The sequence below is a fragment of the Onychostoma macrolepis genome, chromosome 17, assembly GCF_012432095.1.
Source record: "Onychostoma macrolepis isolate SWU-2019 chromosome 17, ASM1243209v1, whole genome shotgun sequence".
In the NCBI taxonomy this organism is placed as follows: domain Eukaryota; kingdom Metazoa; phylum Chordata; class Actinopteri; order Cypriniformes; family Cyprinidae; genus Onychostoma; species Onychostoma macrolepis.
The window spans coordinates 343,895-354,890 of NC_081171.1; the positions used below are offsets into that span (position 1 = coordinate 343,895).

Below are 10,996 nucleotides of genomic sequence, written 5' to 3' on the forward strand. Positions count from 1 at the left end.
TAATCTAACTCATTAGAAATAAAATATTATGATAGGAATATTTAAACAATAATATTTTCCAAATATCTGTCAACAGGCTCAGAAAAATCAACTTAATTCAAAGGGTAAAGTTTTCATACCCCACTGACAGATATTTGTACTTACTTTAATCATAATCTCTCAGAAAACAAGACTTCATGTATATTTTGCATCTCCAGTAAATGTGTCTTGATTTAAGGATGTTTAGATATTTATACAGAAAAACAAGACAGAAATACTGAGGAAGAGATTATGTTTTTTCAGTGCATGCAACATTTAATGCCACGACTTTATGAATTTAAGATGTTCGGCTCCGATTTAAGAGCTTTTCAGGCCTTAATTTGTGTAAAAGTGAATGAAGACTTTTTAAGACCCGCAGAAACCCAGTTACGGGGTTCATCATCACATTCTGATATTTGTTCACTTATTTCTCTGAGAGATGAGCCACCTGTAGAGTTAACAGCTGGTCAGGTTAGGTCAGGTTAGGTTAGTCTGACCTTGAGGGTTCTGTCCATGGATGCGGACAGCAGCAGATGGCTGAGGTGATCCACTGGACTCCACTGAAGCGTGGTCACTGGACCCTGATGGGCCTGAATGCGGCTCTGCATGTGTCTGGGCAGCTCGACCCGACCGCGCCTTCGGCCCAGAAACGGCCGGACCTTCTCGGACACCTCAGACAGCGCCGGAGACCCAGCAGATCCAGACGGGTCCGGCTCTTCAGTCCGAACCGCTGCGGTCTCCGTCAGTCTCTGTCTCTTAGGAACATACGGCCTCACCGCAGACGCCTGCAGCTGGACCCTCTTCACGGAGCCGGAGGAACCGGACTGTGCTGCTGACACACGTGACGATGAAGATGATGATGATGAGGAGCTGATAACGACGGCTTCATCATGATAAAGCTGAAGATCCTGCTCCGTCTCGCTGTCAGAATCCTCATAATCCACCAGAGAAGCCATGAAGCTCACAAACCCACACTACATGCTGGATCACATCAGAACAGAGATAACAACAGATTATAAAAACAACTTTTTAAAAATGAATAATAAAAGAAAAGAATCACCTATTTCACAAACCACCAAACTCAGAGTTCAGCTATTATTAAACAGAGAGAATACTACAAATATCTGTCTGATATATTGTGACCCTGGACCACAAAAGCAGTCATAAGCCAAACTTCTAAAAGCTGAATAAATAGATGTATGGTTTGTTAGCATCGCACAATATTTGGCTGAGATACAACTATTATCTATTATATGTCGATTCTATTATATATGTAAAGCTTCTATTTCTAAAGTCAATAAAACCCCAAATGTATCTGGAGTTTATTATCATTTATATTACCATAATTAAACATAAAGCATCACAAGAAACTACATGATCAATAAACTCACATTAAACGACGAATAACTGACATTAACATCATCTGTGCTGTCAAAGTTCTTAGTAAATATTGATCCGTCACGTCCATGTCATAACATAAGCCTTCACATATTAGCTTAAACTCGTTTTTATGACTATTTGTTCTTGTTTACACGATTAATATTCGCGTCTGTCGCGCGGTGTTTACTTTGAAATATCAGACCGCGAACACCGGAAGCGCCAATCTGCGAGGAACTTCCACACAAAATAAAAGTCTCGTTTTAAATTCGTGTCCGCGAGGAACTTACAAACTAAAAGTCTCCATTGGATATTTCATGTTTATAAAACACACATCCTATATTAATCAAGTAACCCTGAAAAATAAATAAATAAAAATAAACACTACTTTCTTCAACATTGATAGGATTTTGTTGCTTAACATTTTTGTTGTTTTTCCTGTATTATTTGATTAATAGAAAGTTTAAAAAGTAAGTAAATAAATCATAATAATAATAATTATTATTTGAAATTTTAGAAATATAACATTATAAATGTCTTTACTGTCATTTTTTTTCTTCTTTTTTAATATCATACCCCAAATTTTTTAAAGGTGGTGTGTTGTGGTTTACACAAACGTATTCATAATAAATGTTTCTTGAGCAGCAAATCAGCATATTAGAATGATTTCTGAAGGATCATGTGACACTGAAGACTGGAGGAATCATGTTGAAAATTTGAGCAATCAATTACAGTTTTAAATATATTAAGAAAACTTATTTTAAATTGTAATAATATTTCACAGTTTTTACTGTATTTTTAATTAAATAAATGCAGCTTTGGCGAGCAAAAGAGACTTCTTTCAAAATATAAGAAAAATCATCAAAGTTTTGCCCAGTGTACCATTATTATGAGCATACTTTTCAAAGGTTTAGGGATAGTATGAATTGTTTTTTACCGTTTTCTCATGTTGTATTTGTTTATCTTGTAGATGTGAACATGTTTATGTGAAAGTGTGTGTAATGTGTCATGTTTATCTGCTATTTGCTTTAGCAAAGTGTTAAGTTACTAAGTAAGATCATTTATTTGAGTCTTTGACATTTATCATCTGAGAAACGCAGCTCACATTCATCTTGACCCTGAGAGATATTCCCTGAATTAATTATATGATGAATTGATATTGGTGGATCAGCAATTTGTGTATCAATATGAACCAACAAGATCTGTGATACCTAGATCTGGCATTGCCGTCGAAGATTAATATAAATTACTATAGCTGGTGATGAAGTGGATTTACTCATTGTAGAGTTAACAATGGGTATCACAGGCATAGTAATGGTTGAAGCTTCATGCTGTGGAAATACAAACCAGAAGACAGAACACAAACTCCTGGCGGAATGACCAGCACCCATCTTCAAGAATCGGCTAAAAACACATCTTTCCCAACTTTATTTGACCCTCTAACTCTAGCACTCTCTTTTCTAATATCTATTTTTTAAGGGTTAGGGTTAGGGTTAGGTAAGGGTTAAAAAAAAACTTGCCCCTTTTAGACTTGCACTCTATTCATTTACTAACTGCTTGTTTTCTTAAGAACAAAACAAAACTAACACTATCTTCTCTTTTCTGTATATATATACTGAACAAAATTATAAATGCAACACTTTTGTTTTTGCCCCCATTTTTCATGAGCTGAACTCAAAGATCTAAGACTTTTTCTATGTACACAAAAGGCCTATTTCCCTCAAATATTGTTCACAAATCTGTCTAAATCTGTGTTAGTGAGCCGAGATACTCCATCCACCTCACAGGTGTGGCATATCAAGATGCTGATTAGACAGCATGATTATTGCACAGGTGTGTCTTAGGCTGGCCACAATAAAAGGCAAATTTAATTTAAACAAATTTAAACAAATTAAAGCTTATGTGCTTAAGCGGAACAGAGTACAGATCATGATGAGCAACAAATAATAATAATAATAATATTCCTAAAAAGGTATAACGACATATATGCGTGTATATGTTTCATTGCAGATATTTGCTATATTTTTGTGCATAATATGAGTATAAATTCAATGTGTAGAGCATTAATTCATAAATCAGGGTAGCTCCATATTTAAAAAACAGGCAATGGAGCTAAATAGTTATTTGAAATCAGGTATCTGTCTTTCATTGTTAATGTAATCTCTTAGTAATTGTTGCCATTGTGTAACAGACACTGTGTTTTTATTTTTCCAGTTGATCAATGACTAGAGACAGAAGTATAGGGGCGATGTATTCTGGTGTGGGTTTGATTTGTGAGTGGTCACCTAAGAGACATACTGATGGAGTTAGTGGTGTCACGAATCCGGTTCGTGGTCTTCCGTACGCTCGCCATCGGAGGTCGCCCTTCCATCATATTGACTCTCGCGCCACACAGACTGTTGCACGTCACACTGGACTGCATTTCCCATCATCCATTGCACTGATCACACAGCTGTCACCAATCACACGCTCACCTGAGAGCTATTACACACTCTATTTAATACTCACTCAGATCCTGTTCAGATCGCTGAGTATTGTCTAGCGTTTAGCACTCTCCTAGTGTTAGCTACTGTACCAAGACATTCCGTGTTTGTTTTCTGTCTAGTCTCTAGTATTGTTCTGCGTTTATCATCTCTCCAAGTGATAGCTGCTTTACGGAGCCTTTTCACGAACCGGATTCGTGACAAGTGGGATCTCACACTTTAAAATAAACAGATAGTTTTGCAGTAACGTCCTTCCAAAATGAGGTAATTGATGGACAGGACCAGAGTGCCAGGGACCATAATCATCTGAAATATTGAGTGTGCAGTGAATACATTTGTCAGAATCCACCAGAGATGGGCACTCGCATTAGTGACTCGACTTTTTTGAGTCGCATTTTTATAGACTTCAGACTCGAACTGAAATGACTCCAGACTTGACTCGACTCAAGGAAAAGGACTCGTGAATATTTTAAAAGCAACTCGAGTCTTTTATCCTTAAATATTTATATAAGTGATATTCAAAAGGTGGACCGCATCTGCACCCCGGCATCCATCCGGACCGTGAGCCGGAACAGCTGCAACATTTTAAGTGAGCAGTGCATCAAAACAGCAGAGCGGATCACATAACAAGCGCTCAGGGTCGTTTATGACAAATATCTTTCAGCGCTATATCCTCTAGTATTTTTATTATTACATCTAGTATTTTTATTACAACTTCACCCTCTCAGTTTTCAGCACTGGACACAAACAGTGCTACTGACACTCTTTGCTCCACTCTAACATCTTGCTTAGACAACTTTTGCCCCCTTTCATCCAGACCAGCACGCTCTACCCCTCTGCCCCCTGGCTGTCTGATGTTCTCCGTGAACATCGCACTAAACTAAGGGCTGCAGAGAGGAAATGACACAAATCAAAAAACTCTACTGACCTTAGTGTGTATCAGTCACTCCTCTCTTCCTTCTCTGCAAATATCTCCACTGCTAAAACGACATACTACCACAACAAAAAAAACAACTGCTCTGACTCTCGCACACTTTTCAAAACTTTCTCTTCTCTTCTCTGTCCTCCTCCCCCTCCTCCTTCATCGACTCTTACAGCTGATGACTTAGATGACTTAATAGACTGGACTATTGCAATGCACTGTTAGGTGGTTGTCCTGCATCTTCAATAAACAAGCTACAGATAGTCCAAAATGCAGCGGCTAGAGTCCTTACCAGGTCAAGAAAATATGATCATATTACCCCAATTTTACAGTCTCTGCACTGGCTACCTATTAAGTTCCGGATCAATTACAAAATATAATTACTTGCCTATAAGGCACTAAATGGTTTATCTCCTGCATACCTAACTAGTCTTCTACCACGTTACAATCCAACCCGCTCCCTAAGGTCGCAAAACTCTGGACTTTTGGTAGTACCTAGGATAGCAAAGCCCACTAAAGGAGGTAGAGCTTTCTCACATTTGGCACCCAAACTCTGGAATAGCCTTCCTGATAACGTTCGGGGTTCAGACACACTCTCTCTGTTTAAATCTAGATTAAAGACACATCTCTTTAGCCAAGCATTCACATAATGCATCTTATAATCTTGTACTGCATTTATATCTGATCAAATGTACATTATAATTCTTTAGATTGGGTTGAACAAATCATTTTTGCTTGAATAGAACAGCAGCTACGCTAATTATGTCTCTATCTGTTTCTCTGATTCTGCCACGGGATTAACATCCAGAGGAAACTAGATATTACTGAAGCGTCAGTCTGGATCCAACCCTTAAAAACCCGAGATGACCAAACACCTGAGAAGAGATGATGGCAACACCTCAGAGGACCACGGAGGATGCCAACCCTCAGACAACACATAATTACCAAGTTAAGTCTGTCATAACTTAAATATATTGGGTTTCTTCTGTGTGTATGTGTATATGTATGTATATACAGTATATGTGCATGTGTGCGTATGTGTATGCATATATATAGTAGAAACTTAATTTCCTGTAAAGCTGCTTTGCAACGATTGTATCGTAAAAAGCGCTATACAAATAAACTTGAATTGAATTGAATTGAATCACATGACAGTCACATGACTTACATTGGTATCACTGTGAGCCCATCACGGACGTATCATTGTGATAATATGGTTAAAACAAGTATGTTCATGAATATAACATCAGGTAGTGAGTTTAAGATTAGATCATTTGTTTGCAATACCTCATTTGTTGTGTATCGATTGGAGTGTCCTTGTGGTTGTTTTTACATAGGGATGACTAAAAGGAAATTAAAGACCAGATTAGCAGAACATAAGAATGCCATTCGTATTTGTAATCCTCTGTACCCTATGGCTGTACACTATAGAGATAAAAATCATGGCAGTCCTACACTGAAAATAGTTAGGGTGAATCCCATTTCTCTGTCTTACCCCTTCCCCTTAGTTTTGCGCGTTCACATGAGAGTAAGGGCTATCCCAATTCTCGTTTTGATCGAGGGTTAGGGCTAAGGGAAGGGGTAGATACCTATAAAACCAAGCATTTTGAGCTTACTTGAAACCAAGGGTACCCAGAACGCACTGCGCAACAGGCAACAATGGCGGCCAGATCATCAAGTATTCAAGTATTTTCGGCTTAAATAATTTATTTAAAAATTACGACAGTCTTGTTTTGTCCTGTACATATATATTTGCAACATGATCTCACAGAATTCCATGTAATGTTCACGGACTTAATTAACCTCCGAATCTGTGGTGGGATCACGGAATCGCCGAAAATTCCGTGATGGGCTCACAGTGATACCAATGTAAGTCAGTGACGGGCATCAGCCGTGCTCCACGCACGGAAACCCTTAGCATCAACATGCCGATGCGATACTAGGAAATTTATCGTCATCATTATTGTTCAGAACTGGGTAGGTTTAGGGTAGGGGTGGGGTCAGGTACTCCAGTGAAATTAACTGCATCGGAGTCACTCTTTTTACGTGGTCCGATGCAGCGCTGGTGTTGAACCAGTGAATCCGTGCATGGACCACGGCTGATGCCTTCTGTGAGCCCATCACGGAATTTTCGGCGATTCCATGATCCCACCACAGATTCGGGGTTAATTAAGTCTGTGAACATTACACGGAATTCTGTGAGATCAGGTTGATATTTGCAACCATGTTCTTAACTGAAACGTTTTAAAAAATCGCTAGTTTGCGACGGTAACGTTACAGTGTTGATTTGCACAACAGTCCCGTAGACTAGCCTTAATGGACTCCATGCATGTCTACAGTTTTAACTAAACTCCAAAGTTTGTGATCAACACTTGTCGGCTCTGGTGACGTAGCAGCCAGCTAGCAACAGTGTATGATGACGTAACCGTAACCAAGTGGTGTCTCATTTCATAGGGGTATGTTTTCACCCCTAGCGCTTACCACTCGGTTTCGAGGGACAAGGGCTAGGGGTAAGACGAAGGGGTAGGGGAAGGGGAAGGGGTAAGACAGAGAAATGGGATTCACCCTTAGTATAGAACACATTCCTAAATCAATAAGAGGAGGTGATAGAATAAAAACGTTACAACAGAGAGAGTCTGGATCTATACATTGAGAGCAAATCAGTTTCCAGGTTGGAATGGGGAATTTTTCACCTTTTTTGTGATTTTTTATTGATATTCTGACATCATTATTTATGAATATGAAATTTTTTTTTTTTCAGAGGCAAGCTCTGATTGGCCAGCTATCCAGTGCGTTGTGATTGGCCGAATACCTCAAGCGTGAGACGGAAATGTTACGCCCCTCACCGCATTGTGATGCCGTGTCCTGGCTCAACGAGACAAAAACAATAAAACCCATTATAAACGAGGCATTTGTTGCATCCAGTGGGGACATAATTACTGATTATAATGACTTATACTGTCTTTTTACGCATCTCTTTGGTTTTGAGACTTTAGTCTTTGCAACTTCAAGGATCTTATCTATGCACAAACAGCTTGTAACACTCCAAAGAGAAAGGAAAACTTGAAATCGCATGATATGACCCCTTCAAACTTTGAAACTGCTAGTTACCCAGTCAACAATTAGATCTCACCATGATCTCCCAGGATACTCGTGATGTGGTCACAATGTGAGGTAACAGTGAGCTAAAAGTGTAACCTCACAGCACCCTCAATAATGTGAGCTCATACTATGGTCACAATGTAGGGCAGGGGTGTCAAACTCAGTTCCTAGAGGGCCGGAGCCTTGCACAGTTTAGATGCAACCCTAATTAAACACACCTGATCCAGCTAATCAAGTCATTAAGGCTTATTTGAAAACTACATGGTATGTGAGTTGGAGCAGGGTTGGAGCTAAACTCTGCAGGGACACCGGCCCTCCAGGAACTGAGTTTGACACCCCTGATGTAGGGTCAAAGTGTACTCACTGCACAGAGACTAGATACCCAGCATGCATTGCAGCATGAAGCTTTTGATTGTCACCATTGTTGAGATTCATACACCGATTCTTGATGTCTGTCTTTGTTTTTAAACGACACTGTAGTTCAAAATGTTTGTGACTTATCATGCTTTTAAAATCCTTCATAAATGATTACACTGCTTGGTCCTATTCTGTATAATCAAACAGCTGTTATAATTTTAAAAAATGTGATTAATAACGTCTCACAAAGACTGCATACTAAATCTAGGTGATGATTTTGTTGTTATCAACAACAACAAACAAATATCATCTGGGGCCTGTTTCATAAAAGAAGTTTACCAAATAAGCCAGGTTTATTTCAGTTATATTTCAGACTTATTGCCAGTTGATTTGGATCAAAATAAGTCAGACTAACTGAAATAAGCCTGGCTTATTTGGTAAACTTCTTTTATGAAACAGGCCCCTGGTTGCAGTCTCTTTTTGGTATTCCTTGCCATAACAAATGTGCTTTACAAACACAGTTACATCAGCCCCCCCAAAAATATAATGTTATAAAGTCGAGGGTCCAACTAAAGCAAACACTAATCACTTTGATGGTAACATCAAACAAAACAATAAAACATCTAATTCTCAATAAGCACTTTTGTAGATGTCAGAAATGAAGTCAGTCTGGTTAGTAATGAGTGGAGCAGGTGATGCTGTTTGTGGAGTTGTTTAATCATTCTCAGCTGAGATCTTCAGAGATTTAATGTCTTCTTTTATTTCAGTTGATTTCATCGAAGGCTGTGTCTGGAAGTCAGTATATTTGGAGAAGGTTCTTATAATAGAAATCTGTTAGCTGGGCGTGCACTCATGAGCTCATCATGTGATATCTCTGTGATAGTGTTGAGAAACAGGAAGTAGAATGTCCCTCGGTGACCGATATTTGAACTGCCTCCTCTCAACCTGCTCAACATTTTGAATTCACAATGAGCTCACATATTACTCACACTGAGTATCACCGTATGAGAATGGTGTGATATCACTGTCATCATCGCGTGATCTCACGTGTTGACTGGGTATCTTTTTTGCTCAAGATGAGAACCTTTTGATTATTGTAGCTTGTGTTTAGTAGATAATGCTTTTAAGTAGCCTAAAATATTAAAATAGTTTAGATTTCAGGAGGAAAACCCTGAAAAAACAAGGTTTTTTTTCTGTCACATGGCCTCGCATGTAGCCTATCTAAATCTAAAAATACAATAGGCTACATGCAAAAATGTATTTTATTTTTATTTTTTATTTTTCGTTTGGACCTCTGCTTGGAAAATATAGAGGCCACGCCTCTTGAAACTTTAATTGAATACCCCTGACTTATATCATAAAGAAATACTTTATTTTTATGGTTTTATAATATCTGTGTCACATATTTCCTTATGTGCCATGGTAGATCGGCCTCTTATTATAGAATTTGATTACAGAAATGGATTAAAACATAAGTAACAGGCTGTACATTAACCTTACCTCTTAACACCTTTTTTTTTTTTTTTACAAAGCAGATCATAGATCATGGATTTTGTCTATGGCCTAAAACAGCTTCGTAAATAGGAAGATTTCAATACATGAGGATTCTGAATGGGATTTTTTTTTCTAAATGAGACTCGACTCGGACTCGTGACCAAAGACTCGAGACTTGACTCAGACTCCAGGTTAAAGACTCCTATATTAAATTTTATATTGGATTAGTTGTATTTTGGTGTTTCTGCTCATGCTGAATGTGCTCATACAAATTTGTCTCCAAAAATTATTATCTGTATTTATGTTTAGGACCTTTTCCCATTGCCTAATCAGAATTGAGTATACAGTGTTTGTAGATATTAATAAGGTGTATAGTTTAGTCATTAATTGTTTTGAAGTACTAATCTTAAGGATTTTTTTCGATGAGAGATGGTGGCTCGTTAAAGTTGTTGCCAATTTTAGATTTTTAATTTTAGAATTTTTCATTTGTAAAAAAAAAAGAAAAAAGAAAATTGATCTTTACCTAAGTTGTATTTCTGCATCAGTACTGGGAACTTAGCAAGCTCATTGGCTCTGTCATGAATCAGGTCCATGGACTTCCATGCGCTCGCCTCCAGAGATCACTCCTCCATCGCCGAGTATTGTTCTGCGTTTAGCACTCCCCTAGTGTTAGCTGCCTTACCGAGCCATTCTGTGTTTCTGTTTTGTTCCTGTATTGTTCTGCATTTATTACTCTCCTAGTTTGAGAGTGCTAGAGTTAGAGGGTCAAATAAAGATGGAAGAGATGTGTTTTTAGCCGATTCTTGAAGATGGCTCAGCTGCTTGGATTGAGTTGGGCAGGTCATTCCACCAGGAGGGAACATTTAATTTAAAAGTCAGTGAAAGTGATTTTGTGCCTCTTTGGGATGAACAATAAAGCGACGTTCACTTGCAGAACGCAAGCTTCAGAGGCACATAAATCTGAAGTAATGAGTTTAGGTAAAGGAGTGCAGAGCCAGTGGTGGTTTAACATTAATGTTTTGAATTTTATGTGAGCAGCTATTGGTAGCCAGTGCAAACTGATAAACAGAGGTGTGACGTGTATTCTTTTTGGCTCATTAAAGATTAATCTTGCTGCCGTGTTCTGGATTAATTGTAAAGGTTTGATAGAACTGGCTGGAAGACCTGCCAAGAGAGCATTGCAATAGTCCAGTCTGGACCGAACAAGAGCTTGAACAAGGAGTTGTGAAGCATGTTCTGAAAG

At 38.4% G+C, this 10,996-nt stretch overlaps 1 protein-coding gene across 1 annotated transcript in view; it reads right to left on the minus strand.

The window, feature by feature from the left end:
- Positions 1 to 1,634, minus strand: part of wdr25 (WD repeat domain 25) — a 12,206-nt gene extending 10,572 nt beyond the window's left edge. The window contains exons 1-2 of the mRNA XM_058750114.1: positions 1,410 to 1,634; positions 516 to 999 (exon numbers count right to left, since the gene is read on the minus strand). Coding sequence (XP_058606097.1) covers positions 516 to 974 — 459 coding nt within the window. The 5' untranslated portion in view covers positions 975 to 999; positions 1,410 to 1,634. The remainder of the gene's footprint in view (positions 1 to 515; positions 1,000 to 1,409) is intronic.
- Between the last annotated feature and the right edge of the window lie 9,362 nt (positions 1,635 to 10,996).